The following is a 20,280-nucleotide window of genomic DNA, read 5'->3' on the forward strand; positions in this document are numbered from 1 at the left end:
TTTTTGTGTTTTTTTCTTTTTTTGTCTCTCTTGTTCTATTTCTCTAAATTGAATATGGTTGATATGATATCAATTGACAGTGTAAATAGACAACATAATATAAATAAAAATTAAAATAAAAAGGTGTCTGGCCCGCTTTAGAAAGACCCACTGCAAGAAGATGTTGTCAGTTGAGACAATGTTAAAGCAGCAGATCCTTCTTCTAGGTTGGTTTCACTTAGGGCTCATTCAGACGTGTGTTTTGTGGTCCTCAAATCGCGGATCTGCAAAACATAGATACCGGCCGTGTGCGTTCTGCATTTCTGCTGGATCTGAACAAACAGGTGTAGATCATTACCTTAGTCCAGGCATCCTCAAACTGCGGCCCTCCAGCTGTTGCAAAACTACAACTCCCAGCATGCCCGAACAGCCTACAGCTATCAGCCTACAGCAGGGCATTGTGGGAATTGTAGTTTTACAATAGCTGGAGGGCCACAGTTTGAGGATGCCTGCCTTATACCTTATGTCTGTGCAGGCTCCAATCCTGGTTTTGGCTCACAATCACTGATAGAAATCTCTGAACCAAACACTGATGTCAGAATAACGCATGACAGACACATTGCAACTCATCCGTTTGATTTACTACTTTATTAACTTAAGAATAGAGGATGATTTTTTTGGAGGATTAAGCATGCTGGGAGTTTGCAATGTACTCTAAATCTAAATTTTAAGGTCCTAGTGCAGTGGTGGCGAACCTATGGCACGGGTGGCACAGGTGGCACTCAGAGCCCTCTCTGTGGGCACCCGCACCCTGGAAAAAGTCTATGGTGTACCGATATGCCTTAGACTTTTCCTGCCATTCATCAGCACAGGGCGCAGTATGAACAGCACAGGCAGCGCACTGAATGTAGCCAGGCTTTATAGCTAAATGATAACGTACATGGGAGATATACTATATTGGACTGTAGTATTCAGGGTAAATTGCCGTGTTGGCACTTGCGATAAATAAGTGGGTTTGGGTTGCATTTTGGGCACTCGGGCTCTGAAAGGTTCGCCATCACTGTCCGAGTGCAATTTGTGCTTTAGAGAGTTACTGGAAAGGTTCTTTGTACATCAATAGCAACGGCGCCACCTTGAGACAAATCAAACAATACAATAGTGGAGAGTAGAGTCATAATACTAGCTGTTTTTTTAATACATTATTTATAGTGATAACGTATGTTATGAGTCACTAATATCTGAATGACTCCTATTGGCCCCCACCCTTACTGCCGCCACAATGTATGCATCCCTCCTAATGCTATAGCCAATGTATAAGGCTACTCTAGCAAAAGGAGAACTTTCCAACTCCATGTGGATGGATTACTGCAAGTAAGCATAAGGGCACAATATGCTGGCTCATTGAGTGCCAATATCTTCATATTGTATAACGGCTACCCATTGTCTCTACCCATTGATTGCTCATAGTTTAAAGGGGGTTATCCAGGACTCAGGTGTCTTCTTAGGCCAGTGATGTCATGTTTATCGGTCACATGTCCTATCTGAAGCTCAGTCTCATTCAAGTGAATGGGACTGGGTTGCAATACCAAGCACAGCCGCTATACAATGTACCGCCCTGTGCTCATCCGAATGCTGCAGCCACTTGAAACAGTGCATTGATGGGAATGCCGAAAGCTGGACCCCCACGATCGGATATTAATGACTTTCTGTATAAGGATGAGTGAATTGGTTCTACTGGTTCGGAATTCATTCCGATTTTTTCTAAAAGTTTGGATTCAGACGCAAATCGCATATTTTAATTCGACTGGCATGAGAAAAGATTAGCATTCTTTTCATTTTTGGAATAAAAGTTAATTTTAATATCTTTCCCAAAAAGCCAAATGTATGCAAATTAGTTTGCCTGGCAAAAAAGAAAAGAGGGGATCCTATCTAATGCCAGAAGAATTAAGATATGCAATTTGCACATACTCTTCCTAAAAACCAAGAGTAGTATTGCCTGGCATACAATACTCATGCATATTTTTTGTCCCCCTAATGACAAAGAGCACCCCCACAAAGCCAGTCAACCAAGTAAGGCACATTTTTCGTGAGACATTCTGGTTCTCTTATCCTTCTAGAAATCGGACTAGTTTGTTTCATTGTGAGAAGCGTAAGTTTTGTGGAATGTTCTAGTTCTCTTGTTTCAGTTGAATATTATTTTGGAGGCGTCTGGTTCGTCTGAAGTTAATTGTGTGAAAAATGGCGAAATTCCATTGCTCATTCTTAAAGGGGTTGTGTGCATTTGCTATACTGATGATATATGCTCAGGTAAGGAGCAGTCTCATTGACATGAATTAGGACACTTGCTTGCTGCTGCACGGCAAGTAGGAAAACAGTAAGGAGAGCACAGCACCCATAGCTGCGTTGCGTTATCTTCACACAGCCGATTGGCAGGGGTGCTTTCTAGCCTTTTAAAAATGTTTTTTGTAGCAAAGCTAGGAAAATAGCTAAGGTAGCCTCCTATCTACAACTAGGTCAAAAACCTTTTATCAGAGCAAATCAGATGGGAACAGCTTTTCTATTTGCAAGGCCTTAGGGGGAACCTCTGGGTGGGTACTATTTCCATTATGAAAACCAGTTGATATATACGTGATGACTAGGGATGAGTTGACTTCCAAGGTACCACTTGGAACCGAACTAGAGTTCGGGAAATGTTTTTTTTACAGTAGAAATTGATTTGTGAAATCATGCGAAGTCTCACGAGACTTCGCACAGTAATAACTTAAGCTCATAGGAGCCAATACATTCTAATACTGTACGGAGCGCTTGCTCCGTACAGTATTCAAACGAAGTATTATGCGAATCGACTTCGGATGTTTCATTCGCTCATCCCTAGTGATGACTATTGTAGGCTAGACAACTCTCCTCTTGATGTCTAGGGGAAAATATATGCAAATTATCATGGCTAACATCAGATAGACTTAGGAATGCTTATTTAAATATATTTCCCAGAAACTCAGAGGGGCATTGCCTGGCCTACTGTACTCCACATACCAGGGGCTCTTCATCATGAGAAAGAGTACCCCTTAGATAATGCATATATATGGTCAAGAAACACAGTTTAGTATACTTCATTACTGAATCATTACTGCAGTCCCCGCTTCTATGCAAGTCCTATGCTGTCTTGGCACAACAGAAAACACTAGGAAAGTCCTGCTCAGCCAATGTATTTCATGCCAAACCTATGAAGTTCAGTATCCATATTTCACTATTGTATTTCATTTCTCAGAGACCATGCAGAACAAAATAAATTGTTACATGCAAAACATATATGTCACCTGAATATGTATGACGGTCCTTATCACTAACCCAATGGCAGATGTTAGGGGGGGGGGGGGGGAAGTGTAAGGCAGTGGGATTTCACCTGAGGCGGCTTTCTCTCCATTGCCAGCACAGACATGATTAGCTGATCTGACCGTGCATGTGTATGGCGAGAGCAGGAGAGAATGAGTGTTTGTCCGACAGTTATCTCATGTGGACGATGGCTATATTAGATTAATGTCCGCTGAACCTGCCCATTTCGGTGGACTTGTCAACCGTCTAATGGGTATGGGAGCCTACACACTCTCTCTCAACAGCCAATATCTGCGAAATAAGGGTCAGTGGATTTCAACATGTCTGATCCTTTTTCTCTTAGGCAGCTAGGCTGTCATCAGAGGTGTCTGACAGTGGCTTACTTCCCTCATCCTATTCAGGAGAGAGCTCAAATACATGTCTGACCGCTATCTGAAATGTATGGCCAGCTTAACGTGTAACGGTCGTTTCAGTTTATTTTTAGTAATGTGTAGGAACAGGGATGTTAAACAATTTTTATTAAGGAAAGATTTTTTTGTTCTACAAAACAGGGTGTGAAGAGTCTTTTTAGCAAAGCTCTAACAGTATTGCTAAGAAGAGTCTGTCTTCAGCTCTACTGAGCGTTGATGTCTGTGTGTAACTCCCAGCCGCCTCTTGTGATTACCCCAGCCCTGACTGTGTACATGTGCTCCAGTGGCATAGCTAGAACTGACTGGGCTTCACAGCTATTTTTTTTAACACGACCCCCTAATGCACACCTCAAACTAGACCCCCCCAAAAAAAAAAAAATTACCTCTCTTCTCGTCCTGTGGGCGCTTTCGCTCTTCGTGCAGCACTGTGTCTAGGCATGTTCAAACTGTGGCCCTCCAGCTGCTGCTAAACTACAACTCCCAGCATGCCTGGATAGCTTACAGCTATTAGGGCATGCTGGGAGTTGTAGTTTAGCAACAGCTGGAGGGACGCAGTTTCGACATGCCTGCACTACACTGTGACCCGACATGGCACAGTGTTAGGTCATAGACCGCTCCTGCGCACACTACGCCCCTTCCTGAAACTGTGCGCTGCCAGGACTTAGTGCAGCACAGGTACCTGGGAGTGGTGAGTAATACCAGTGCTAGGACTGGGAGCACTATACTCACCACTCCCTGGGCCCTGAAAATAAATCCATATGTCCTCCACCTGGGACCCTTTCTAAATTTGGGCCCTGTAACAGCCGCTTCCCCAGCTTCCATGGTAGCTACACCCCTGATGTGCCCTATCACTGCCCATCATCCTGCTTATCTGACGTGATACACACAAGCATCTTTAGCGCTCAATAAAATACTGACGACTGAAGAGAGACTCTCTTTATTAGCGCTGTTAGGGCTTTACTAGGAAGACTCCTTCCTAAACTGAAATGCCAGTTACACTTTAAGGCCCAGCAACAGCTATAGTCTATGCCGATTACAACAGTGGCATTCCCAGCAATGTGATGTATTAGCTAAAAATCCAAATTTATGAAAGATATAACAAATACTCTAATAACTGCTATTAACACAACCTTCCCTTTTTAACTCATTTGTGTGACGATCTAATCCTACTTTTCTGCAAATTAATTTTGATGTTATTATTAAACCACTGTCTCTTCCTTGTCCTAATTGTATGTGTTATACTTACGCAGACTGTTCACCTCAAACACTTTTGATGCAATCAGTGATGATGCATTTACTGGTCTTCCTCACCTAGAGTACTTGTAAGTATCAGCACCAACCCATTGCTGTCATTACGACGCACGGAACAGCATTATTTGCCGAGAATGAGCAGGACTGCATTCAGTCTTCATGTCTTATTTATTACCGCTCTTTAAATTTTCTGTAACTTATAATGAAAAATCTAAACTTTTGCATAGAATGAGCCATTGAGCATGTGCTCCTGCTAATTCTATATCCCGTCTATGTCATACCTTATATACACAAGTTATGTTGTGTTGATTTTAGCGAATTTCTGTTATGATGCATGGTTCCTGTCTGAACCCTTGTTCTGTGCATCGCCCTATACCCCATGACGGTACCCTTGTGATTGATTTTTATGTTTACCCCTGGAACCTCTATAACACTCACAAACGTCTTATTTCTAACATGCAAATAGGGTGTTAATATGAAAAGACTTTACATCCATATGTTCTGAATTCATACAAGGTTGAGTGCTCAGGCTGAGGGATGGTAATGGGCTGGGGGAAGGGTGGCTATTGATTGGACCTAGAGGGTAAATGTTCCCCGGGCTTTTCCTATTATCCTTTAGTGCTGCAATTAATGAATCATCAATTCATAAAGCCATTACTGTAAATGTCTTTGCGTGCAAGGAACATTACTATACCACATGTTCCCTATGGGTTTCAGGCAAAAAAGATGCCATGGCTTCCCTGATAAAGTCTCGCCACATAACTAATCTTCTGATTTGTTTTTGCAGGTTCATAGAAAACAACAAAATAAAATCAATTTCAAGAAATGCTTTTCGCGGATTAAAGTCTTTGATTCACTTGTAAGTACTGAACTAATAGGTCGGGGGTTATTCAGATATCCCGTTTTAAAATATTTTCAGATCTTTTATTTGATTTCCTCAAATAATAATCCACATGTGTTTTAATAAAAAATTGGTTATTAAAGCCTCTTTCACATGAGCGTGTCCGGATAAGGTCCGGATGCGTTGCGGCAAATCCGCGCGAGTAGGTACGCAATTGCAGTCAGTTTTGACTGCGATTGCGTTCCGTTTTTATTGCGCGGGTTTAATGCATTTTGCACGCGCGTAATAAAAAAACTACTGTGGTACCCAGACCCGAACTTCTTCACAGAAGTTCAGGTTTGGGTTCAAGGTTGTGTAGATTGTATTATTTTCCCTTATAACATGGTTATAAGGGAAAATAATAGCATTCTGAATACAGAATGCATAGTATAATAGGGCTAGAGGGGTTAAAAAAAAAAAAAAAAAAAAAAAAGTGACTCGCCTTAATCCACTTGTTCGCTCAGCCGGCATCTCTTCTGTCTTGTTCTGTGAGGAATAGGACCTTTGATGACGTCACTACGCTCCTCACATGGTCCGTCACATGATCTTTTACCATGGTGATGGATCATGTGACGGACCATGTGATGAGCGTAGTGATATCAAAGGTCCTATTCCTCACAGAACAAGACAGAAGAGATGCCAGCTGTGCGAACAAGTGAATTAAAGCGAGTTATTTTTTTAATTTTTTTTTAACCCCTCCAGCGCTATTTTACTATGCATTCTGTATTCAGAATGCTATTATTTTCCCTTATAACCATGTTATAAGGGAAAATAATAATGATCGGATCCCCATCCCGATCGTCACCTACCAACCGTGCGTGAAAATCGCACCGCATCCGCACTTGCTTGCGGATGCTTGCAATTTTCACGCAGCCCCATTGACTTCTATGGGGCCTGCATTGCGTGAAAAACACAGGAAATAGAGCTTGCTGCGATTTTCACGCAACGCACAAGTGATGCGTGAAAATCACTCCTCATGTGCACAGCCCCATAGAAATAAATGGTTCGGGATTCAGTGCGGGTGCAATGCGTTCAACTCACGCATTGCACCCATACGGAAAACTCGCCCGTGTAAAAGGGGCCTAAAGGAGTTATCCAATATCAATAACTGCTGCCGAACCTCCACAGGTAATATACTCACCTGGGTCCCCTCACCGCTGCTACCGATTCTCCCCGTGCACGGATGAAAACATCCGGTGTCCAGGGGAGCAGCCAATAGCAGGCATGGACGACGCTAGTGACGCTAGGGAGGCTCGTCCCCGCCTGCCATTGGCTGCTGTAAAACGGCTAGGGCAGCGCTAAAGCCCCCCATCAGAGCTGGTGACATCACTGGGAACACTGCTAGGCAGAAGCCTCCGCCTAGCACTGTAATAACAAACAAAAAAGCTGGATTGCGCAGGGCAAGGGCTTTTTTTGTTTATATTATTACACTGCTAGGTGGAGGCTTCTGCCTAGCAGTGTTCCTGTTGATGTCACCAGCTCTGATGGGAGGACTTTAGTTCTGCCCTAGCTGTTCAACGCAGTTCAGTGCAGGGCAAAGGAGAGCATCAGAGCATGAAATTTCTCTCTAGTTTCTGGTAAATCTTCAAAATTAAAGCATTAAAGCGGGTTTTATTTGATTACAATAAAAAGTCTGCTTTTTTTTACATTATTAGTGCTGCACCTTACCATGGACTGTTTCTAGTAATGCCACTTAGCTCCATTAAAGTGAATTAGGCTAAACTGCAATGCCACGTACAACCTGCGTACAGGTGTGGCACTGTTTTTTGCAGAAAGCAGCCATCTCTATGTATATAACTTCTCATGTTATCAAGGATGCTGAGATATTCTTTAAGGGGTTTTCCAACATAACACTATTGATTGCGTATCCTTAGGACAGGCCATCAATATCACATCTGGGGGGGGGGGGGGGACCCTCAGCACCCCTATTGATAAGCTGTTTGAAGCAGCAGCTTCATAGACAAAAGACAGGCCATTGGTGTTGTCTCATAATCCCTTTAAAGGGAGCCTGTCACCACGTACCTCCCTATCAAACTAAATAGTAACATAGCTGAAGTTCACCTGATTAAAAAACTTTTTTTCTTATGTTGATCTGAGGGTATCGCTCCCAAGTTAGTATACTTTTTCTAAATATGCAAATTAGACATTTGGTGCAATGACGACATCACCATTGCTCTTCTTGCACCCAAGCTCCACTCCTTTGTTGCCTGCCACTCCCTCGCTGCTATGATTGACAGGGACAGGCAGTGCCAAAGCAGCGAGAGAGTTGGCTGGCCACAGAAAGGAGTGGAGCTTGGGTGCAACAAGAGCAATGGTGATGCCACCAGTGCACCAAATGCCCAATTTGCATATTAAGAAAAAAAGTATCATAACTTAAGAACGGAGACTCAGATCAACAAAAGAAAAACAGGTGAACTGGAGCGAGGTGTCTAGTTAGATAGTGGTCTACTTATAAGTTAAAGGGGTTATCAGTGACAAAAAAATGCCTCCATATGCCCTGGCCCCTCACACCGAATCTACTATGGCTCCGTTCACCGCTCATGGTCCCCGCACCGCCACAGCTGCTTCTCCCCATGTGCGGAAAACATCCGGTGTCGGGAGGAGGGGGGGGGGGGGGTCAGCCAATGGCAGGCGGCAACGAGCAGCCCCCCCGCTCCTGCTTTCAGTGCATCTCCTCTCCTGCTTTCAGTGCATCTCCTCTCCTGCTTTCAGTGCATCTCCTCTCCTGCTTTCAGTGCATCTCCTCTCCTGCTTTCAGTGCATCTCCTCTCCTGCTTTCAGTGCATCTCCTCTCCTGCTTTCAGTGCATCTCCTCTCCTGCTTTCAGTGCATCTCCTCTCCTGCTTTCAGTGCATCTCCTCTCCCGCTTATTGCTGAAATCTCACACTGTTCAGTGAAAACTACATCTTATCTTTATCCTTATGCTGGGTTGGTGGAGACTAAGGGAGTCATTTATTAAGACCAGCGTTTTAGACTGGTGGTGGATGCGCCAAATTTATGTAGAGGCTCCGACCATTACATAACTTTGGCGTATCCACCACCTGTCTAAATCTACGACAGCTCCCTTGCTGGCATAGGTTTAGACCATTTTCTACATCTATGGCTACTTTCACACCAGCGGCAGCCTTCTCCGGCAGGTGAACAGCCTGCCAGATCCGTGCTGCCGCTAGTGCACGTGTGCCGCCGGAGGTCCACTCCAGCCCCATTGACTATAGAGAGGAGGCCAGAATACAACTGCGACATGTCGTGGGTTTATTCCAGCCACCTATTGTCATGTTTGCCGTACTGCTGCCGGACTAGCCTGCCGCTAGTGTGAAACTAGCCTTAAACAGGCATACAAAATGATAAATGATACAGGCCTGATGGCCACCCACGCCTTCTTTTTTTATACCTGGCACGAGCATTGAAGAGTTGCAAATATATGGTGTATATCTGTTAGTAAATGCCCCCCTAAGTTTTGCTTATGAATACAGCACAGTCTTAGGCCTCCTGTTTACGGGCCGTTTTTTGCATTTCGTATACGGAACCATTCATTTCAATGGTTCCACAAAAAAAACGGAATGTACTCCGTATGCATTCCGTTTCCTTATTTCCATTCCGTTGAAAGATAGGACATGTCCTATTATTGCCCGCAAATCACAGTCAGTGGCTCCATTCAAGTCAATGGGTCCGCAAAAAAAAAAAAAGGAACACATACAGAAATCCATCCGAATGTCTTTCGTATCCGCTCCATTTTTGCGGAACCATCTATTGAAAATGTTATGCCCAACCCAATTTTTTCTATGTAATTACTGTATACTGTATATGCCATACGGAAAAACGGAACAGAAACCAAAAAAAATTAACAACGGATCCGTGAAAAACGGACTGCAAAACACTGAAAAAGCCATACGGTCGTGTGCAATAGGCCTTAAATACATTTAGATTTTTAAAATGCTTATTTTAATAGCTGGCTTGAAAACTTTTGAAAAGTATTATACAGCCATTCTAACATGAATTATCATAGTAAGTTCACCAGCCTCAGCAGGTCTAAGTGATCTGTTTAATAATGTATGCAGTCTGAATTGTGAAACCTGGTGAAAGATCTTTAACTTCTTCAACTAGAAGGCCTCTTGCACACGAAAGTTTTTTTTTCCGTTTACATTCCTTTTTTTGCGTTCTGTATACGGAACCGTTTATTTCAATGGGTCCGAAAAAACCAAACAAATAGAAGGTACTCCGTATTCATTCCGTTTTTCCGTTCAAAGATAGAACATGTCCACATAACGGACAAGGATAGTACTGTTCTATCAGGGGCCAGCTGTTCTGTTCTGTTTTTTTTGCGGACCTCAAAATACTGAAAAGCCATACGGTCGTGTGCGATAGGCCGAAGTAGTAGTGCATTTTCTAGGCTGAGGCGTCTTGCACACAAACTTGAACAGGCTTGCAGTCACGGAGATATGGAACGGAAGCACGGATCGGAACCGAACTACGGAGTGCTTCCGAGGTGTTTGTCTGTGCCTCCACACCACAAAAAAATAAAATAAAAATATAATAGAACTTGTTCTATTTTTTTGCGGTGCGGAGGGATCATGGACCCATTCAAGTTGAATGGGTCTCGATCTGTCCTGGCTGCCGCACAGACGTTGCCCGTGCATTGGGGACCTCACATTGCGGTCCCCATTGCACAGAACGGATGCACAACGTTCGCATGCAAGAGGCCCGAGTATGAGGTCTCCCAAGAACATGCTGATGAGGAGTCATGCCAGCTGGTTAAGGTCGTAAATGGGGGGAATCACAGCAAGTCTTTAAGGGTCAAGAGAATAAAATGATAACCTTTTCATGTATAAAGCATACAAAATACTCTGTAAGAACTTTGAAAGACTTTGGTGATCATGTATTAAGACCTGTGTTTTAGACGCCGGCCTTAATATCCCCCATAGCTGGCGCTGGATCCGCCAGAGTTACGTAGATGTGATCCACCTCCGCTTCTAGATGTAAGACAGCTTTCTTGTTGTATTACATTTAGACAATTTTCTACGCCTAAAACAGGCATCGAAAATGATGAGAAGGGCCTGCCGCTTTTTAGACCTGGCGTGAGAGGTGAAAAGTTGCAGATTGCGACGCCAAGGATCTTTGTGCCCCAATCTGCTCCAGAAATATGCCCAATATAGGCCTCATGCACACGGCCGTTGTTTTGGTCCGCATCCGAGCTGCAGTTTTGGATGCGGACCCATTCACTTCAATAGGGCCCACAGAAGATGCGGACAGCACTCAGTGTGCTGTCTGCATCCGTTGCTCCGTTCCGTAGTCTGCAAAAAAAGATATAATCTGTCCTTTTCCTGTCTGCGATTTGCGGACAAGAATAGGCAGTTATATTAAAGGCTGTCCGTGCAGTTCCGCAAAATTGCGGAACGCACATGGACGCCCTCCGTGTTTTGCGGATCCGCGGACCGCAAAACACACAACGGTCGTGTACATGAGGCCATAGGTGTATTTCTGGTTAGTAAATTACCTCCTTAAGGTCTGGGCCATACCAACATCAGCCACCTGTGTGACGTCACACAGCAATGATGCATCTTATTAACTTAAAGGGGTTCTCCAGGATTTTAATATTGCTGGCCTATCCTGGGGACAGGTCATCAAAATTAGATCAGCAGGAGTCTGATTAGCTGATAAGCTTTTGAAGAGGCCATGGTCAAGGTCTCTTCCTACGCCATGAGACGTCACCGCACATCAGTTACATGGCCTAGGCGCAGCTAAGTCCCATTCAGAATGGGCCTGAGCTGCAATACCAAGCACAGACACTATACAATGTATGGCGCTGTGCTTGGTAAGCTGCGAGGAGGCCGCAGTACTTACAGCTCTGGTGAGTGCAGCATCCTCTTCAAACCGCTGACCGGTGAGGGTACTGGGAGTCGGACCCCTGCCAATTTGATATTGATGACCTATCCTGAGGATAGACTATCAATATAAAAATGCCAGATATCCTGTTTTTAAAGGAAAATTCTGGGAAAAGGGATATACTACCTATGGTAGAGCCTTAAAGGGGTTTTCCCCATCCCAGGCAATGGGAACATACTGCAAGGATATGGCCCAATTGTCTTTAGGTGCAGGTCCCAGCGCAACCGGAGCCCCGAAAGTTGTGGAGGACGCACTGTGCAGGCCCAGCCGCCATCCATTCATTTCTATGGGGCCGCCGAAAATAGCAGAGCCCTGGGAGCGGTGGCCGTGTAAGCGTGGTGCGCTCCCATTCAGTACTATGGGGAGAGCGCTTGGTGGTGGCTGGACCTGGGGGAACCCGGGGTCCTCTGGCCAGCACCTTCCCCGCTCCGTCCAGGGGTGGGACCCGCATCTATCAGACAATGGGGGGCATATCCATAGCGAACCTGGGAATACCCCTTTAAGAGATGGTGTATACTATACTGCAATACAATCTGTATCATCTGCAAACTGTCATAAAGGCTTCATGTCTGATATACGACGGCTGTAAGAAAAACAATGGCTCCAGGAAGGACTGCTCCACTAGAATCCCAGATTTATTTCAATGTGACTTGTCCAATAGGATTGCTCTCATTATCTGGTTGCAGCTGCAGGAGAAAAAACATTTGGTTGTATTTAGCATTGTTGGAATTTAGCAGTTTTTTTTTTCCCCTAAAGATCCAAAAAGTTCATTAATTTTTCAAAACAAATCCACATAGAGCACAACTCTTGGCTGAACTGTGCAACACATTGTCCGGCTCCATGTATATTTAGTTACGATGACACTGACATCTCTCATGATCCAAGGATATTTCAACAAAGGCAGCGCGATCTCATGGAAGGCGGAGAACTATGCATGTGGGAGAATAATACAGTCACATAATACAGTAGTTTATTTTGTGACATTTGCCCACTTAGAAGGAAAAAAATCCAGCAAAGCAATAAGTGGATGATAGAATAACAGCGTTTCACTTCTCAGAGCCTTGAGGTGAAAGAAACAAGATGCATAGGGAGAAGATAATCTGTCCTGATAAGGGGGCATTCACACGACTGTGTCCGCTTTGCGGACTGCAAACCGTGGATACGAAAGACGCAGACACCGGCCATGTGCGTCCAGCATTTTCCCCTTCTTCAGGTTGGGCACTATGTTCCAAATGTCTATTAATGTCAACAAAATGGACAAGAAAAGGCATTTGTATTTTTTTTTTTTTATGTATTGATCTGGACACAGTAGTGTGAATGGGCCCTGAGGGCTCATGCAAACAACGATGTGTCGGCTGGACTCGTAATGTGGCCCGCAAACTGCGGGTCTGCAGTATTCAGGCCCCGGCCCTCTTTGCACCCATTACTTGTTGGGCAGTGGCGTCGCTACAGGGGGGCAAGGGGGGGGGCAATTGCCCCCCCTATGTTATTCTTTGCCCCCCCCGGGTACCCCCCCACTGATTCCCCAAAGCAGCTGCTCTGCCTCTTGAGCCCCAATGGCCGGTGAATACTAATGAGCGCTTCCATTATGAAAGCGCTCATTAGTACTGAAGGACCAGGAAGCGGTAAACGCTCTGTACTTACCGCTTCCTGGTCCTCGGCTGTCAGCTGTGCAGGGCTGCGCACGGCATGAGGGCGCTCTGTGACTTCACACTGTGCGTGCCAGTTCAGAGCACAGTCGACTGAGGAGAAAGAGAATTGCAGGCGGCGTCCAGGAGCAGGAGAGGTAAGTGGTTTTTAATTTTATAAAAAAATTAGGCTGCTGGGGGCATAATAAGGGCTAATGAGAGGCATAATGGGGGCTAATTAGACTCATAATGAGGCTAATTAGACTATTAGAGGCATAATGGGGCTAATGAGGCATATGGGAGCTAATGAGGCATATGGGAGCTAATGAGGCATATGGGAGCTAATGAGGCATATGGGAGCTAATGAGGCATATGGGAGCTAATGAGAGACATAATGGGGGCTAATGAGAGGCATAATGGGGGCTAATGAGAGGCATAATGGGGGCTAATGAGAGGCATAATGGGGTCTAATGAGAGGCATAATGGGGGCTAATGAGAGGCATAATGGGGGCTAATGAGAGGCATAATGGGGGCTAATGAGAGGCATAATGGGGGCTAATGAGAGGCATAATGGGGGCTAATGAGAGGCATAATGGGGGCTAATGAGAGGCATAATGGGCTTATTATGGTGGCTAATGAGGCATCAGGGCTGATAAGGGGGCTAATGAGAGGCATGGGGGCTGATATGGGGTGATGAGAGGCATAATGGGGGCTAATAAGAGGCATAATGGGGGCGAATGAGGCATATGGGAGCGAATGAGGCATATGGGAGCTAATGAGAGGCATAATGAGGGCTAATGAGAGGCATAATGAGGGCTAATGAGAGGCATAATGAGGGCTAATGAGAGGCATAATGAGGGCTAATGAGAGGCATAATGGGGGCTAATGAGAGGCATAATGGGGGCTAATGAGAGGCATAATGGGGGCTAATGAGAGGCATAATGGGGGCTAATGAGAGGCATAATGGGGGCTAATGAGAGGCATAATGGGGGCTAATGAGAGGCATAATGGGGGCTAATGAGAGGCATAATGGGGGCTAATGAGAGGCATAATGGGGGCTAATGAGAGGCATAATGGGGGCTAAAGAGAGGCATAATGGGGGCTAATGAGAGGCATAATGGGGGCTAAAGAGAGGCATAATGGGGGCTAATGAGAGGCATAAGGGCTTATTATGGTGGCTAATGAGGCATCAGGGCTGATAAGGGGGCTAATGAGGCATCAGGGCTGATAAGGGGGCTAATGAGAGGCATGGGGGCTGATATGGGGTGATGAGAGGCATAATGGGGGCTAATAAGAGGCATAATGGGGGCTAATAAGAGGCATAAGGGCTTATAATGGGGGCTAATGAGAGGCATGGGGGCTGATATGGGGTGATGAGAGGCATAAATGGGGCTAATGAGGCATAAGGGCTTATAATGGGGGCTAATGAGGCATAAGGACTGATATTGGGGCTAATGAGAGGCATGGGGGCTGATATGGGGTTGATGAGGCATAATGGGGGCTAATGAGGCATAAGGGCTTATAATGGGGCTAATGAGGCATAAGGGCTAATATGGGGGCTAATGAGAGGCATGGGGGCTGACATGGGGGTGATGAGAGGCATAATGGGGGCTAATAAGAGGTATAATGGGGGCTAATGAGGCATAAGGGCTAATATGGGGGCTAATGAGAGGCATGGGGGCTGACATGGGGGTGATGAGAGGCATAATGGGGGCTAATAAGAGGCCTAATGTGGGCTAATGAGGCATAAGGGCTGATATGGGAGTGATGAGAGGCATAATAAAGGGTAATGAGAGGCATAAGGGGGGCTAATGAGAGGCATAATAACAGTGTCTTCCACAGATCCCCCATAACAGTGCGCCTGTGCACTGACAAGAGACAGAAAGAAGGGGAAAGAATCCGCGGAATCAAGCAGAGGACGGCACAGCAGACGACTGAATAGCTTCTTTTGTAAGTAAATTATTTTATTATAAATGCATCCCTGCATACCGCAATTCTCTCGTATTTTGTAATCTTATTTATATATACTTATTTTGTTTTTGCCCCCATTTTTGACAGTGGTATCTTTGTACCCCCCCCCCCCCCCTATATATTGTTCCTAGAGTCGCCACTGTTGATGGGCCCACAATCCAGAAGGTCTGGTGCGGAATGGAGGCATGAGACCCCATGGAAGCACTACGGAGTGCTTCATTGGGTTTTCTCTCTGCACCGTGAAAAAGTTGTGAATGCACTACTTTTTTGTGGTGCAGACGGATCACAGACCCATTCAAGTTGGATCCGTCTGTGGAACCCACACAGATGTTGCCCGTGCATTGGGGACAGCAAATTGCATTCCCCAATACGTGGAACAGCCGTGTGCAGGAGGCCTAAGGCTGAAGTTAAACTATTGCAGTATGACAGCCATAGTCTATAGGAATACACTCAGTCATGCATCTTCCTGTGAGGTTTTGTGGCCTGAAAAAAAAAAAAAAAAAAATAAAAAAAAAAATATAATAATAATATATATATTATAATTCAAGAACAAATGTTAGCAGTCGAGCCCAAAAGTCTGGATTGTCCCCCAAGATTAATAAATCAGATGAACTCTGATTGTAATGCTAATGTAATGAAAAGCCAAACTAACGTCCAGAAAATGCAGCGTACTACACACACTTTGCACGAGCCGTCACACTCTGAACACCCTTGGGGGCCGTGGTACTCTTCACCCTCTTCCAGCAGGACAGGGGACTTTGGCAGAGCCCTTCCCTGGTGTCAGTAGCAGGGCGGCTGGTGGCCTGGGCACACTGGCCGCAGTTGGGCAAAAAAAACAAAGTAAATACCGTGACACTGAAGCAATGGTCAATAGGGAAACACAAGAATGGTCAGTAAACGTAAGCCAGGGAACAAGAACCAGAAGACAACCAAAGCCAGAGCCAGAGTCAATAACCAGAGAAACCACTCACCAGATAGCTTCAGATCCAGAGCCAGGAAGTGACTGAATAATCAGCAGTGCGTGAGGGAAAAGACCAGGTTTAAACATCCCTCCACAGACCACCTGACACCGCTGAGGTCACACCCAATCTCCACCCTCAGCCCAGGGAAGCACAGGTGAGTGCAGAGGAAGGAACCTCCCACCACATGTCCAAGTCAGGAGACATGACAACAGAGGTTTCCTGGCAACAGCTGACGGTAGGAGTTCTGGCGTCCCGGGGCCCCTGACCAGGGTCAGCGCTCGGAATGACCCGTCCCGTCTCCCAGCAGCCCCAAGATTCGGAATGGATCCCACAGAGTGACGCTCACGAGTAAGGCTACTTTCACACAAGCGTTCATGGGTCCGTTCGTGAGCTCCGTTTGAAGGAGCTCACGAGCGGACCCGAACGCCTCCATCCAGCCCTGATGCAGTCTGAATGGAGCGGATCCGCTCAGACTGCATCAGTCTGGCGGCGTTCAGCCTCCGCTCCGCTCGCCTCCGCACGGACAGGCGGACAGCTGAACGCTGCTTGCAGTGTTCAGCTGTCCGCCTGGCCGTGCGGAGGCGTGCGGATCCGTCCAGACTTACAATGTAAGTCAATGGGAACGGATCCGCTTGAAGAGGTCACCATATGGCTCAATCTTCAAGCGGATCCGTCCCCCATTGACTTTACATTGAAAGTCTGAACGTATCCGCTCAGGCATCTTGCGCACTTAGAAAATTTTCAAAGTTATTAATGCAGACGGATCCGTACTGAACGGAGCCTCCGTCTGCATTAATATGATCGGATCCGTTCAGAACGGATCCGATCAAGCGCTAGTGTGAAAGTAGCCTAAAGCGCAATCCTTTACTAGCTCCGCCCTCCAGAGCAACACTTTGCCCTTCGTGGCCAGCGAGGGATGAGGGATGTCCCGCCGGAGGGCCAGAGACCCCCTGGTGACATGCTTCTGGTGAGACTGTGTCTGTCTCCCCAGCTGCCTGACACTGATATTTAAAGCGGCGTCGCTGTCATATCATTTTTTTATGTGTGGGGACAGTGCGTGTGTTTTTGTAATATACTTATTAGGGCATTTTGATAACTTTCTTTTAGAAAACTGCATGTAAAGTGTTACCTTAGCAACACACTAACTACCCTACATTCTACATTCAGTGTCCCCACACATTAAAGGGGTTGTGCAGTGCAAAGACATTAATAGCCCAGCCTCGGGATAGACAAAAACCAGGACACAAACCTCAGGACAGGCCATCAATATCAGATCTGTGGGGGTCCGACTCCCCGTAGCCCCACCAATCAGCTGAGGTAGCATAGCTTGCACGATGGCAGCACCTTGTAATTACTGCAGCTCGTCCCATTCACTCAAATGGGACGAGATGTTGCAATTACACTGTGCCACCACTGTATATGAGACGGCGCACAAGTAATTTTGAAGAAGACGAAGCGCTGGTGCAGCGGACCGGACCGCAGGGGCAACACGTGAGGCTACGGTGGGCCGATAAGGTAGTAGTAGTTAATTTACTCACGGTTAGCAGAGCATCCCTGGGCCGGCGTGCAGTGATGGGGAAGACAGCACTAAATCCTCCGGGCACTCTCTATTGCAGGGAACACCAGCCAGATGGAAGTTGAGGTGCCCTTGATGGTATAGGTGTTTAAGGTGCTTTGGCTGGGCCCCTGTGTTCGTGATGCCAGCACCGTAAGGTGCAAATGTTGAGAGTAGTAGAAAGAATGAGGAGTCAATTGTTATAAAACAGTTGAACATTTACCAAATCAATGGTCTCAGGGCAGTTGGTACAGTTCATTTATATATCAAAGGTTATAATCCAGATGTTACTTTAGCTGTAATTCCTTAATACAGGTCTGGCAATTGTCAGTTGAGGAGTTCTCCTAATACTTTGGGTTTAATAGGCAGAATGACAATTCTTGCTTAAGTAGTTTTGCACTTTCTAGCACTCAGGTACTGAATATAATGATTTCCTATTTCTCTTGAGCAATCCAATAAGGGCGTTCTCCCTTGTGACAGGCAAACTCTCTGTTACATTATTTGATGCAGGATGCTCTCCTGAAGTATGTTCCCAGAAGGCATTTAGTGAAAAAGGACAATTCTGCCCACTAATTATCCATTTGTGTCCAGGTACCTTTAAGTTCCTTCTGGTCACTTGTGCTTGGTTTGTCCTCTCCAGGCTTGATCAGGGCCCAGAGGAAAGAAAGGCAACTAAATTGTGAAACTTGCCTATTGTCCTCTATACATCTCCTTCCTGTCTCTCTCTCTGTTTCTTTCTACACACTCAACTAACTTTATCAGCAAACCCCTGGCTATATATAATATGTGGCGCCAGCACCACCTAGGGGCGAATAGATGTAATGACAATGCCAGCCTTATATTAGGAAAATACAATACATTAAATATGACACTGCACTGGCATGATTGGCGCTACCTCTTCAAACAGCTGATCGGAGGAGGTGCCAGGAGTCGGATATTGATGACCTAATCTGCACTGTACAACCCCTTTAAAAAATTGAATGAGAGTTATATTTTAAAGGGAGGCAGAGAAAGAAGGAGCAGCACACATTTGCACAGGGAGGCTTGGGTCTGCCCTCAGTGCACTTAACTCCTCATCTGCATACAGATTAACCTTTTCTCCAGAGTGAAGCAATGATCACTAAGTGAAGGATATCACTATTACAAGACAGTGTTTCCTGGTTTAACAGCGAAATTCCCGGTAACAATCTCCCTTTAAATATAGATAGTGACATGGAAATCTCCAATTTAAAAACTCAAGGGATACATGGACCTTTATCACACCCAGGCCCTTTTGCACTTATGCCCTACCCATTGTATCATCTCAGTGACTGATACCTGTGGAGATACCCTGTATGTGCTAGCTCCCTCTGCTGGCTAAAATAATATTTGAATTCCTTTGGACTAAATATAGCAGTTCTATTAATGGCATGGCTGTCAAATCTGTGCCCAGGTGCCAGTCTAGGAACTGTGCCAAGTATATTCCCAGTGTAACGTTACAGTCATTAACTTACCCTGTATTAATAGGAGGTCTGGCTGGCAATGTCCACAGTTTAAAAATGTAGTAACAGGAGCAGGAAAGCTGGGCACATGCAGAATATACTTACTTTTCACCGCTCTTGACTTCAGTACACAGATTAGACATTCCACCGCTTAAATACCTAAAGCTCCTTCTTGGCTGCTAATACGAGTGGCCGGCGTGATATATCCCTTACCTGTGCAGACATGGAAAATATATTAACGTTCTGCAAGTAAAATAAGGTAAAACCTGCGTGAATGGCCTTAAAGGGGTTTTCCAAATGTTTTATACTAATGACCTATCCTCGGGATGGATCATCAATATGACATTGGTAGGGGTCTGACACCCGGCACCCCCACGTGATCAGCTGTTTAAAGAGGCTCCAGAGCTCCTCCTCGCAACTTACCAAGCATAGTGCCATACTGTACCTTGTATAGTGCTTGGTATTGCCTAGGGTAAATCATTAGGAGTCTGCCGCCTCTTCAAGCAGCTGATCGGTGGGGGTGCCAGGAGTAGGACCTCCACCGATCAGATACTGATAGGTCATCAGTATAAAACACTCACGCTTTAAGGCTAGAGACACAGATTCGGCAATGTCTGGCCACTTAGCAGCTCCAGGCCAACATGTGTTTTCACTGCAAATCAGCACCTTGTTCAAATGTCTACTCAGTTTTGGCAGGTAGACAGCAATTTAACTTGGGTGGGCAGTGGCCATCACATGTGTTTACCCTTAGGGTGCTGCCACGTGTAAATCATGTTTTTAGAAGCCAAAATCTGCTGTGGATCATAAAAGTAGAGAAAAAAACAAAGAACAGATAATATCTTGCCTTATTTCTTAATTCACTCCTGGTTTTGGCTTTGAAAACCTCATTATAAAACCTGCACGTGTGGAGTACCCTAAGGCCTCTTTCACACGAGCGAGTTTTCCGC

The 20,280-nt window shown here is 45.4% G+C and overlaps 1 protein-coding gene across 1 annotated transcript in view; it reads left to right on the top strand.

The window, feature by feature from the left end:
• Window positions 1-20,280, top strand: part of LGI1 (leucine rich glioma inactivated 1) — a 73,057-nt gene that overhangs the window by 18,143 nt on the left and 34,634 nt on the right. Inside the window, exons 3-4 of the mRNA XM_044299227.1 lie at window positions 4,973-5,044; window positions 5,761-5,832. Of these exons, the coding sequence (XP_044155162.1) occupies window positions 4,973-5,044; window positions 5,761-5,832 (144 nt within the window). The remainder of the gene's footprint in view (window positions 1-4,972; window positions 5,045-5,760; window positions 5,833-20,280) is intronic.

Source organism: Bufo gargarizans, chromosome 6 (assembly GCF_014858855.1).
Source record: "Bufo gargarizans isolate SCDJY-AF-19 chromosome 6, ASM1485885v1, whole genome shotgun sequence".
In the NCBI taxonomy this organism is placed as follows: domain Eukaryota; kingdom Metazoa; phylum Chordata; class Amphibia; order Anura; family Bufonidae; genus Bufo; species Bufo gargarizans.